The sequence below is a fragment of the Merops nubicus genome, unplaced genomic scaffold (genome assembly GCF_000691845.1).
Source record: "Merops nubicus isolate BGI_N331 unplaced genomic scaffold, ASM69184v1 scaffold6389, whole genome shotgun sequence".
Lineage (NCBI taxonomy): Eukaryota > Metazoa > Chordata > Aves > Coraciiformes > Meropidae > Merops > Merops nubicus.
This window is the reverse complement of record NW_008628952.1, coordinates 18,776-31,268: the sequence shown is the minus strand read 5'-3', so window position 1 is coordinate 31,268 and position 12,493 is coordinate 18,776. Positions and strand designations below refer to the sequence as shown.

Below are 12,493 nucleotides of genomic sequence, written 5' to 3'. Positions count from 1 at the left end.
ACAGTGAGATCATTCACTGAGGACATTGGAAACTCTTGTTCAAACCCATTTTTCTTCTTCATTTGACACAACTAAATTTGGGTCTCCGGTATCACAGTTGGGTCTCAGTCAACTTCTGTAGCAAATAATTACAGAATTCCAAAAAAAAAGATAGAAATTCCAACCAGGAGACAGTGGAAAGTCATGGTCTTGGTGTCATTAGCTGGCAGCACAGACATTCATCTCCAGTGTGTGGCCCAGAGGTCTTCTCCTGGATTTCACTTGAGGAAACAACAATTTGAACCCAGATGTCCTTCACCTTGAGCAAGTGCTTGAACCACTGGTGGTCAGGACTTCTGGGTTCTTCCATGCTGTTTTGTTTTGCTTAGTTAACTGTGAAAAACACTGAAAAACTTGGACTTGCCCCCCAGTGCAAAACTTTGTGTGGTTTGAACCCTTGAAGTTTTGCAAGAGAGGAAAGCTCAGCTTTCCTGATCAATTCCTGAGCCAAATGTTCTGACCAATGTATTTTCTTCCTGGAGTCCCATCAGTCTCAAAGACTAGAAAAATAACTGTTTCTGAATTCAGTATGAGGAGATATATTAAATCTAAGAAGCTACTATCTCATTAGACTTTGGCTCTTGCACATTAGTCTTCAGAATAGATATGTAGACGATACTATTTTTTTTTCCTTTGTTTTAATTAGTGGCTATTCCAGAATCAATCACTCCTGATTTGTGGCTGATCACAGAAGCTATCACAGCTCGAAAGCATCATACCAGATTAATTGTGCCATGAAAGCATTTAATACTGCATGGAGTTATCAATGCAGCACATGGACACTGTAGAATTTACGACCAATTGATCTCTTTGCAGCGATACCATTAAAGCTGTCATGTCAATCTTTCATGCAATTCCCCACACACAGATATAATGAGAAGGGACGGGAAACTAGTGTAGCTCCAAGTGTTACCTCTCACACATCCATAACACAGGGGAGAACACTGGTATTTAATGACTCTCAGAAATTGTAGCTGAAGTGCCAGCAGGATGGTTCTCGTGACACAAGCAATCAAGTGGCACGGATGAAATGGCCACAGGGAAGATGGAAAACTGAGCACCTGATTTCTGTTATGGAGACATCTTCTAAAAGCCCACCCTGACATAAAGCTCACAGTTTTGGGAAAGGCTTTGCTGCCCCACTATTATTTCCTGATGAGGCTGTACTGTGAACACTGCACGACGATCAAATCCCAGAATCACAGAGCTTTGGCAGTGTGAAAAGCATGGAAATGGATGATTATCAGTGTCCAGAGTCATTTGTGCAAGGAATCCAGCTCTGCTTAATCCCTGGGGTGACTCAAAGTTTAATGACTGAACTGTATTTGAGATTAGGTTGGAAGAGCAATGACAAATTAGGCTGGCCAAGAGAAATTTCAGAAAGGAGGCTGGGACACTCCCTCCTACTTATCTGCTCAGCAAATGCAATATCTCCACAAAAAGCAAACAGGAGGGAGACCAACACAATGCAATATAAAATCTAAATTTTATAGACTCAGAAACAGAGCAATCAGAGGTGGAGCACTGCAGTCCCCAGTGGGATTGCTTCAGATTGACTCACATACCCACTAAAACACTTTGTGCTACAGCTTAGTTGTTGTCCTGCTGCTGAGGAGTCACTTCACAGAACTATAATTGTGTTAAGTGTGGCAGTTTATAGCAGTTTCTATGAGAATGGAGCCCATTCAGTCTGATTTGTTACATTTTTGGGTAAAGCACTGAGAGATTGAACTGAAGAAAAGGGTTTTCCCAGGTAACTGCAGAAGTCCTTGAGATCCCCTCGTTTGGTTTCTGCCAGCACTTGGTGTAAAATGGGACTCAATTCATTATGACAAATCTACAATTAACAAGTAGTTTGAGAAAATATTGTGGGAAAACATTACAGGTCTGTTTTTAAAAGCCTTATAGAAGCCAGAGGTGTGACTTGGGCTAGATGCTTAGCCTGATCCATCATGAATATCTTAATTTCTTCTATGCAAATAAATCCTTAAAGGATGTAAGAGTGAGGGATAATGAAAATAGTCAAGAAATTTCTATATCCTGAAACTCCCAGCTCCTCAGACGCTTTAATTAGCAGCTGACTGATTTGTTATCCAGATCTATATCTTGTGCAGTGAACAGCCCAACACATCAAAGAATTTTAACCATGACTTAGTCACCAGTCTCAGGAGTTGTACTGAATACAGCTTGGGCAGCTTCCAGTACTCACCTCAGTGCTTCACTTGATATTCTGATCCATGTAGCACAAGCAGCAGCTCAATCTGTAATTTTCATTGCAGCCTTTGAACTGTTTATGAGATATGAGCCTGCTTATTTATGGATTTTTTTTTTTAATTATTGCATTAAATGGAACAAGTTAGGAGAGTCTGGCTGTCAGAGGCTTGGTCTGAAAGAAGCTTTTATGGTGGAATCAGTGATGGTCTTTTTTTTCTCTGTAAATCTCTCTTTATCACCCTTCCCAAAACGATGGTCACTAGCGACAATCAGAGCAATCCAAATGATTTAGATGCCCAGAGAAGTTGTAAAAGGTATAGGAAGCTGGTTTAAGAGGCAAGAGGTTTAAAGTTTACTCCCATCATCTGCAAAGTCCCAGCAAATTACTCTTTGTTTTTCTCTTCCATAAGGGCTATGCTGAACACCTTCACAAAGGGCCTTACTGAAAGCTCCTATTTTAGTATCAGCTCAATATCTTTTAATGACTTCACAGCATTCACATCTGGTTTTTTTGAACATTAACACAGGTTTTGCTGTCTTTGGGAATTCTAGAAGGCCCAGCATTGCCATAGCACAGCCTGCCCCTGGACAATTTTATTTAGGCTGTGTCTCCATGTTCAGATCTTCAGTCTTTTGAAGCAGAGACTTTAGAAAATACTCAGCATAAATCTTAATGCAGTCTACAATGAAGTGTCTTTCACCCTAGTTAATTAAAGAAGTTTAAACTGTACTATTTCTTCCTCTGGCTTTAAGCCTACTCAATAATTCAAGCAACAGATTCCCTAAATACAGGAGGAGGGTCGCTGAATTCTTTGTTCTCACCACCTAAATTCATTTTCATGCTGCATCTATCTTGTACCAATCTGGACTTTGCAAATGATGCAAATGTATAGAGATCCTCAGACCCCATTCTTCTCCACTCTCTTTAATGTCACCATATACAGGGGAGGTGTGGTATCCTCATTATATAGGTGAGATTTAATGATCATTTCTGCTGACATTTCTATTGCTTTCCTGGAAGGTCTACTGTGAGTAAACAGCCTTTTGTTCTCCTTTTCAGCAGCAAACTTACAGACCCAGTATTCTACTTCTGCAGTGTAAAAGTAATTTAGGGAAAAAAAAGAACCTGGCCTAGTTTGACTTGCTGGGTTTTTCTTCATTCACTTCATTGGCATAGTGACTTGCCAAGAAGCTTCCAGTTTCCTTGAATACAGCTGGCAAAGCACTGCCACCTCTGCATCATTATCATGAATGCATGTAGTGATCTCACATGGACCAGTCTCTGCTTCAGAACTTGAGGGTGAATAGAGGTAATTTATCCCAAACTCTTCTGTGTCAGTGATTGCCTAATTTACAGCAGATCTGGGCACCAGCAGCTCTCTTTCACTTAAGCACAGTTGTAGACTATCCAGCACTTTAGAAATTCAAAGGTGTCTTCTATTACTCTCTGAATCCTGATTTAACTTGCAGCATCTACATTGCACCAGTAAATGAAAGAATTGATGGCAGAGGAGTATGAAGAAAAGTAAATGTGCCTTACAAGGTGTGGGAGTCATGTAAATCCCTCTAATAGATGAGCAGTGCCATTCATTTATTTTCTGGATTTAGGATTTTGCATATATTATCACTAAAATTCCTCTTGCATTTGATGACAACCGTGTTTGTAACTTCTCAGTTAATTTGTTGCTAACTACCCTCAGTGTATTTAGTATCTACTCAAGCTAGTATAGACAATTTTTCATTCAAAGCAAAAATTACCTGCTCTGAGTACAGAGTCAATAATTCCAGATGCAGACATCACTTCATTCTTGTTTTCCATTTTAAAATATCTTTTTTTGTTCAGTAACAATGGAGTATCAGAATATTCTGCTGCTGGAGGTAACATACCTTCATGGAAACACAACACTGAGGTCTTGAACTCCTCTGAAAACTAATGAGTCTGAGAGACTTTGCTTAAGAGAAGTCATATTAACCCCACTGCCCTGGCCAGACTCCAAAATGAATAATTATTTCTGTCTAGTGCTCTGAGGAACTGCATCACTCACTCTCCTGCTCCTGACAAAGTCCACTTAACATCAGCTGCACTGTCCTACCTGCAGAGCCAACTTACATCATCATTAGTTCCACAAACTTCAACTTACTGCCCTAAAATGTTGTGCAGTTCTCTACTCTGGAATGCTTTTCCCTTAAAGCAACTGCAAATTGGTGTAGACCAAACCACAGAGCAACACTTGTTATTTTGGTGATTCCTCTCCAAACAGCAAGTGACCACATTAGGGAACTCAATGCAACACAGTCCAATGTGAAATAAATCTCCCAAGGAAAAAAAAAATCCATACAAGTGGCTGAAAGGAAAAGAAATCAATGTCTTTCATGACTTGCACTCGTGAGGATGCCATGCAGATATATTTTTAGCAGCCCTCTCCCAGGAGCCTTCCCAGCCCCTGTGATGTGTGTTATTTTCAACGTGACCACAGCACCACGACTCCTCCACCCCAGCAATGCCTAGAGTGCTTCTCAGGGTTATAGCCTATGAAAAAGGGATAACACGAGTTCCTTATAACCCATTTCATCTGCATTGACTTGTAGAAGCATTTTTTTTGTAGGCAGGCAGCCATCTCCTGTCACTGCAAAGGCCAAGAAGACTGGAGATATCTCCTGCAACATGGACACTCCAATTCCACGTGTGCACGGTGCTTTCAGAGTGTTTGATAACAAAATACTGTATGAAATTGGAAATGTAGGATCTAGTCTGAAAAAAAATTGCACTGCAATTTGTTGATTCTCCTCTTTGTCTATGCCACTCAACTACATCAAACACTCTACTTCATGTTCTCACTCTGCTCCACCATGGAGCCAGTGAAGTTTCTCATCCTCTACTCCCACTAGGAAGGCTCTGCTTCAAATTTTCCTCTTCTAATTTCATATATTTCAACCCTGAATTTAAGACCACGTGTGTATTCATCTTTTTAGGTTACTGCCCAACTACAAATGCTTGAATGTATTGAGACAAACTCTGTTGTATCATTTTTGTCCTAATCAAGACCTTGAACTTCGTACCACTAAATTCCATTTCAATTCTATAAACCTGATCCTTAAAATCATCAATTTCTTCCTCTGTGCTAATGATGAAATGACAAGTTTCAAGGATCAGTAATTTTCACTACTATATATTTGAACTCATTTTCCATTCAGTTCCAGGTCTTTAATACTCCCCCCAGAAGTATTTATACCCAACCCAGAACACAACTCACATCAGACTAATGAACTCACAGTTGATTGGATCACTTCCCCTTGAGGTTTCAAATATTTGCATTAATAAACTACTTCTCCCACCCTTCCCCCTCAGCTTCTAATTTCATGTTCCTTGCTCTGAGGTGGAGACCATATTGTCCTCCCAGTTTCTGGGCACTCACTGTTGCCAAGCTGAAATATTCTAGTCTTAGGACTCTTCTCAGCATTTGCTTTCCAATAAATGTTTGGAAAGTGAAATCATCACATAGTGCCTCATTCTTTATCAAATAAATTACTGGTATTAAAGAGATGACACCAAATTTAACTCAGGGGATTCTCCAAATGCACAGAACGTCTTTTGCAACACATCCTCAAAATTATCTGGCTCAAACCAGCTTTGTTTTCTCTGACAATAACTTCCTATTCTTTTATTGACCACTGCACTTTAATTTTTTAGCATATTTCTAACAGTATTTCAAGATCTTGGCCATTATTTCTGTCTTTCATGCTAATATCTTCCAATAATTGTACTACAACTGAGATAACTACTCTGCTGGGTTTTCTGCTTTCTGTTTTAGCTCCAAATATTTTAATTTCTGTGTTTTCATGATGTGCTGCCATCAGCTCACAAACAAATTGTCTCTGCCCAGATTATGTAGAGAATTTAGCAGACTACAACACTCATCAATATTTATGCTTTCTTCTTTACAGAAAAAATATTAGAAGTGGAAGCATCACAAGGGTGGTTCTAAGCAAATACAAGTCAGAAAAGAATTCTTATGGGTTTTATGGCAAAGGCAAAGCAAGTGCTTTATAAAGGCATTTAAATAGTCAAGTCAAAGCAAACAATTTTCTGTGATTGAACACTCAGTTCTCCTGAGATGGCTGTTAAAAAGTTTATACAAGTCTACCCACTAACCCAGCCCTGGAGGCAAAGTGGGGCAGGCAATGCTCAGAAAGCAAAAGTAAATGACAAATAGTTTTCCAAATGAATATATCTGGGAAAACATACCCATAATCTACCCAGTTGTGTTTGGATTGAAGTCGATAAGGTGTGTCAGTATCAGTGAAACCTGTGAGGAGCTGATAGTCCACTGGTGGTGTCTGAAATTCTGCAGTCAGATCTGATTTCTGTCCTCAAACCCAGGACTGAAATAAAATCATTCCAGGCAGCACAGGGAGTTTTCCCTTCCAAGAGCCATGAATAACAAACAGCACTTTTTACCATAGGCCACCTTAGCAACTAGTTCTTACCCGTTTCATTTGAGGAAAGACTGTTTTCATCTTAAAAAAAATAAACAAAAAACCAAACCCAAAGTGAAGGAAGGGCCCTTACTTGGAACTATGAGCTCGATCTCTTCTGACATGGCAGTTCCCAGCACGTTGGATGCAAAGCAACGATATTTCCCTTGGAAATTGGTGATGATCCCACGGTTCTGAATGACAAAGGTTCCAGAGTTGTTAGATGCAACTATCCTTGGGTCAGATAACAAATCAAATGGTTTTCCATCCTTGGTCCAATTAAAGCTGAAAAATAACCCAAGTGTTAGAGAGGACAGGTCACAGAACAGAGAGCACTATGGTACAAAACCAGTCGTAAATAGGGGTCCAATATTAAAGTAAAAGGAAAAACCTGATGTAAGAGGAGAAAGTTGAATGGTAAAATGACCACTGTGCTATTATAGCTTGGTATTAGCTGTTGGGCATGTCTCTTTTGACAGACACTTTACTTCTGGATAAATGTGACATGAAATAAGAAGACAAAGCTTAAGGCAAGGACAATAAATGAGAGAGAGCGTCTGGGAAAACAAAAGCCACACAGCAAAAGGAACAGGAGAAGCTGTGTTTGTAGAAGAGCTGGTACTTTGGACTGACAGGAGCTGTTCTCATCATCTACAGGAGATACCATGGTTGAACCCAGCAGAAAACAAGATGACTCAACTAAGATTCTGCTGATCTGGACACAGAATCACTTGATGCCACTGGGGTGTGATTTTGATGAATGCTGAAGTATTGGTTCTAGTTTATGTATCTGGAAGTCTCAAGATGGATTAAAATTGGGCTAAACTCATTCAAAAATGAGAAAAAGTTGGAAATTATAGCCTAACATGCATGTAGTTGAAGATTTGCTTTTTTTCAATGTTTTGCAATGTTTTAAGAGAATAAATTAATGTCAACAGAAATGTATGTTGTGGCACTCCACCAGTATTGGCAATACTGCCTTGCTACCTTATGGAGGGGAATATGTCTTCCTGTTGCCTAACCAGCACTGTTCTATACATTTAAATATACCAGAAAACTTCTCATTGATCTGCTGCCAAACAGTGAAACAAAGGAAATTTGTTACCATGCTACAAATCTCCACTCAGAGCCCAATTAAAAATGATCGAATTGGCTTGATATAAAGTAACAATAGCCTTTTCCAATCAAGGTTAAATTGTGTTCCAGAGAAAGAAGAAGGATTAAAGAGTAAAAAGGACCTGGAAACCAGCTATTAATTTAGCCCATACACCATCCAGCAGTGAAAGTCTCAGGTGTAGCTTTTATTCTATTATTATTATATTTTTGTCAATCACTTTTTCATTAAAAATCTTTTTTTTTTTTTCCATTTAACCCTGCTGTAAAACACAAAAATCTTATCTTTGGATATTTATTTGAATAAGTCCTCCTGTGTAGATTTGTACCATCAGCACAGCCAGGATGATGTCAGGTAGAGACAAGGTATCTGATAAAATGCAAATGTGGTCTCTGAAGGCACAGTTTAGTGTGCTTGGTATTTTTAGGGTTGCTGTGGGAGAGGCAGAAGAATAGCTGAGACCCTTTGATTACCTCACACATCTCCTATCTTCTGCAGCACGACCCAGAGGAGCTCTTAAATCATGGGGTGGCCTTAGCACAGGCTAGCAAAACCAAACATCTCCCAACAAGAGGAGCTGTGCTGAGATCTATGCACAGAGTGGGAGGGAATGGCCTAAATGGAAACCCAAACCTCCCCCCACCACCTTAGGATGATAAGCAAGCTATTGCACATCAGCTATTCCTCCTCTCCTCAAAAGCAGAGCAATGTTAAGCAAAGACTTAAAGCAAGCTCAGTGTCTGTTTGCTGCTCCAGGTGAAGGCAGTACTCACGTGGGCTGGGGGTTTCCTCTAGCTTCACATTTAATTGTAAAATCCTCATCAAAAGGGTAGGCAACCTGGGTGTGAGATTGCTCCGTGATGGTTGGAAGCTGTGCCACTGAACACAAAGGGGTATGAGGTTAAAACAACGTTTGAGCAACACTCTGCAGCATTCAGGTCCTTGCTGGGAAAGGGACAACACCACGGATGCTCTACTGCAAGGGTGACTTAATGCCCCCATCCAGGGTACATGTTACCAGTCACATGGCAATGATGTTTTACTAACTTTTTTTCTTCTAGGGGAATTAAAGTGTTGCAAATGCCTGTGTAATAGAGCTGCACGAGGGAGAATGCTCCCTGCAGTGGAGCTGGGGGATAATGGGATCATCCCATCATTATAAACACCCACAAAGAAAATTAACAGGCTCTTTGGCTTCTCTGTTAAGTCCAGGAAGCTCAAAGCTGGAGTGAAATGTGGTGTCTTGCCATACCACATAGTCTCAAAGCTGAATACTTGCCAAGCCCACCAGCTTCGGTGATCAGATGTGATTCCTTTTTATTAAAATATAATAATGCTTCATTAAAGCAAATTAAAGGCTAGATGGTTCCCCAGTGGAGGCACTTTAAAACGATGGATGTCCAAACATTTTGCCCTGCACTTCACAGCACAGCTCCACTTTGGCTTTATTTAGAACCATAGAATCCTTTAGGTTGGAAGAGACCTTTAAGATCATCAAGTCCCACCATTGAGCCAACACTACTTGCTAAAACAGAATCAGAATCAGTAAAACAGAATCAGAATCAACGAATTTAAACAAAAAGGAGCCACTGTGGTACCTCCCTCAAAAAAAAAAAGGATTCCTGAAGAAGCCTACATTTCTTTTTCTTTAGGTTTACTTATTTTTTTCTCCATGATAATTCACAAAAAGCCAATATTGTTGAATTTGGCTTTGGTGGTGGTGGGTTTTTTCCCCCTCAAACCCAAGCAAACTGCAGCTTGCAATCCTCTTGCTCCGTTTATGTTGGAAAAATGCAAAGCTGGGAGGTCTGGGCTGTACTCCAGGCAATGGGGTCCACTGGTTTTCATTGGATTATCCTCTGTGAGCCTCATCCCATAATTTACACGTGTCCTGAAGCCACACCAGCCGTGTCAAACAGGCAGTTTGAATGCATCACAGCCGGGGAGGGCTACAGGAGAGGCTCCTGGGGGCAGTTTATGAGGCATAGGAAACACTCTCCAGGGAGTATTTTACACCCCGAGACATACACCTGCTCCTTTTGCAGACTGAAACAGCAGGTTGCAAGACAAGTAAGGGTGTAGATACATCAAACAAGCTTCAGGGGGATTCAGAGCCAAAAATGAGGAATTTATGGGAAGGACACAAGCAAACCCACGGAGCCAGGGGGTGTGTTGGATCTCAGACACCAGGTATCTGTTATTAGACAAGTTTACTGCTACCTTTAAACAGGTCCAAACAAAGCAGCTTACAGTTTTATCACACCTGAATTTCCCAAAGGCCTTCTTCTGGGAGAATTAAATTCACAATGGAACAACTGAAAAGCAGGATTTCATTTTTTTTTCTTAAAGGAAAGATTATAGGAAAAAAAAACCCACTAAAACAAACCAGCAAATTGCTCAGAAAATACAACTCACCTGATAATGGTATTTCAATAGCAGCTGCCAAACTCAATACAAAGAAAAAGAGGCATATGGTGATCCCTTTTGTGCTTAATAGCATCTCCATCTCTCTTCTGTAAACAAGGAGTCCAACCAGAACGAGAGGGATCTTATCCCTCCCCTTCAAATCAGACGTGAGGATGTGGAATGGAAAGTCTGGTGAAGAGAAGAAACAGGCACATTAGCTCGTGGTATTAACTGGGCTCTAACAAGGTTACTAAATTAAAGCAACGCTTCAGGAGCTGCTGCTGAATTGCCAATTGCACTAAGTGGTACAATTCTCTCTCTTCTCTCCCCCCTCCCTGGCTGGGAGAGTTTCCTCTATTAAATTTCTAACAAGAACAAAAAAAATATATACACACAAAAAAAGCACAACTCCATTATGACCTAGAAATAGAATTGGTTTTTTTTGGTTCACAGTTAAAAGGAGGGATGGTTGAAGAGATGGTATATTTGTAATCATTCCACTTCATAAATTTTTCTAATGAGAGTTGTATAAGTTGGAAAGTAATGTAACAGAGCTAATGAGAGAAATTTGGTACACTAATGACCTCGTTCATAAATCTCATATGCCTTTTATCTTTCATTTATGTCTTCAGAAAAGGACATAATCTACTTTAGTTCATTATTAAGGACCAGAACACAAAACCTTTGCTTTTCCTCCATAATCCCAGAACTACCATAGGTGGGTTTTACACAACCCATTATACATCCTTAGGAGTATTTTACAAAGTAAAAAAACCTATCAGGCCCATATTCAGGTCTAATGAGCACTTAAGTGTAATTCACAGAGGAGCAGTGGAGAAAGAATTCTACAAATGCAGGAGTCTGGAGGATTTCAGTTGTCAGCATCATTCACAGCCTCTCAGCAAAATTTTAACTAGCATCACTTTTGTACCTGTGCATCTTTTAAGTGTTTAGTGGACATCAGTCTCAAGGGAATTTAGACTTCAGTTGGCAAGATAACTTTGCAGTAGGGATTTTCCAGAGGAGGCTACGATGCTGGAGGTGAGCCCAAAGACCTGCACAGCCCTGAGCCAAGCCACTGAGTGCAGGAGCAGAGCTGTGCAGCCATGGCAAGGTGTTTCCAGACTCACACATGTCTCCCCTATCTTTGCACATACCACCCAGTGAATCCCCTGATCAGAAAATCAATTCTAGGATCACCCAAAACATGTGGGGACAGGCAGGAGTGACCTGGGCAGCGTGCTGGGGATGCTGGTCCTGCCCACCAACAGCTGGCTGCAGCTGGAGCAGAGAGCAGTGAGCTCCCTCTCACAAGGGCTCTTGGAGATGAGCAACAGGTTGTGCTGGAGCCCTTTTCTCCAGAGACATTAGCAGGATCATTCCTGATCACTCAGTCACCAGCAGTGAAAACTTTCTAGAAATTAACACCTCTGAGACTAAAATCCAGGGGTGAAGGTTGAAATTGGCCCACGAGAGGACAAGAGACAGACACTCTAATCACATAAGCCTCATTTCTAGAGAAATGAGGCTAAAAAGCAGATGTCTTATAAGTATCTTAGGCATTGATGGAAGAAGCCAACTAATCTGCTTAGTGCCTCCCTCTGCAGAAGGGCACTGGAGGGGTTGGGACCTGCTGACTGAGATGCCACCCCCCAAACTGTGTCACTGCAGGAACAGGATTCTCCTACTCTGCTTTACCTGGTCCTGGCAGATGCTCAGCTCCAGATCTGTGTCATCCATGCTACAACAGATGCTCTGACCACAAACCCTCTGTCCACACAATTGCAATCGAGGCTCCTAAAGATCTGCCCAGTGCTGCTGCTTGCAGATGGTGCTTTAGCAGCAGCAAAACCCTCTTCTCCCCCCATCTGCTGACAGCTCTGGGGACCAGAGCAGCCCGTGTCAGGATGCCAGCCAGAGGAAAGGCATCTGAGATTACAGGAGATGTGTTGCTTGCTAAGGTGGCAGACTGAGGAGCAGAAAGTTTTGGTGTTTTTTTTTTTTTTTTTCCTAATGAACATCACAAAGCATTGTAAAGATTCTGATTAAATTCAAGAAAACCCAGAAAAACAGCTTGATTCCTTAACCAAACCCATTAGCTTACACTTTCTCCTTTTTTTTCCCCCCTTTTTATTATTTTTTCCCCTTTCTTTTTTTTAATAAAGTGCTGGAGAGCAAAGCAGCAGTGTAGCAAATGAAAAGGATATCCTTCATCATGTGGTACAGCAGGACTTGCCTCTGCAG

General features: G+C 40.9%; 1 protein-coding gene across 2 annotated transcripts in view; it reads right to left on the bottom strand.

Moving 5' to 3' along the window:
* The window catches only part of CHL1 (cell adhesion molecule L1-like), a 52,717-nt gene extending 42,285 nt beyond the window's left edge, over positions 1-10,432 (bottom strand). For both annotated transcript variants that reach the window (XM_008946831.1, XM_008946830.1), the window contains exons 1-3: positions 10,259-10,432; positions 8,617-8,722; positions 6,824-7,014 (exon numbers count right to left, since the gene is read on the bottom strand). In XM_008946831.1, the coding sequence (XP_008945079.1) occupies positions 6,824-7,014; positions 8,617-8,722; positions 10,259-10,349 (388 nt within the window). In that variant the 5' untranslated portion in view covers positions 10,350-10,432. The remainder of the gene's footprint in view (positions 1-6,823; positions 7,015-8,616; positions 8,723-10,258) is intronic.
* Positions 10,433-12,493: the final 2,061 nt, after the last annotated feature.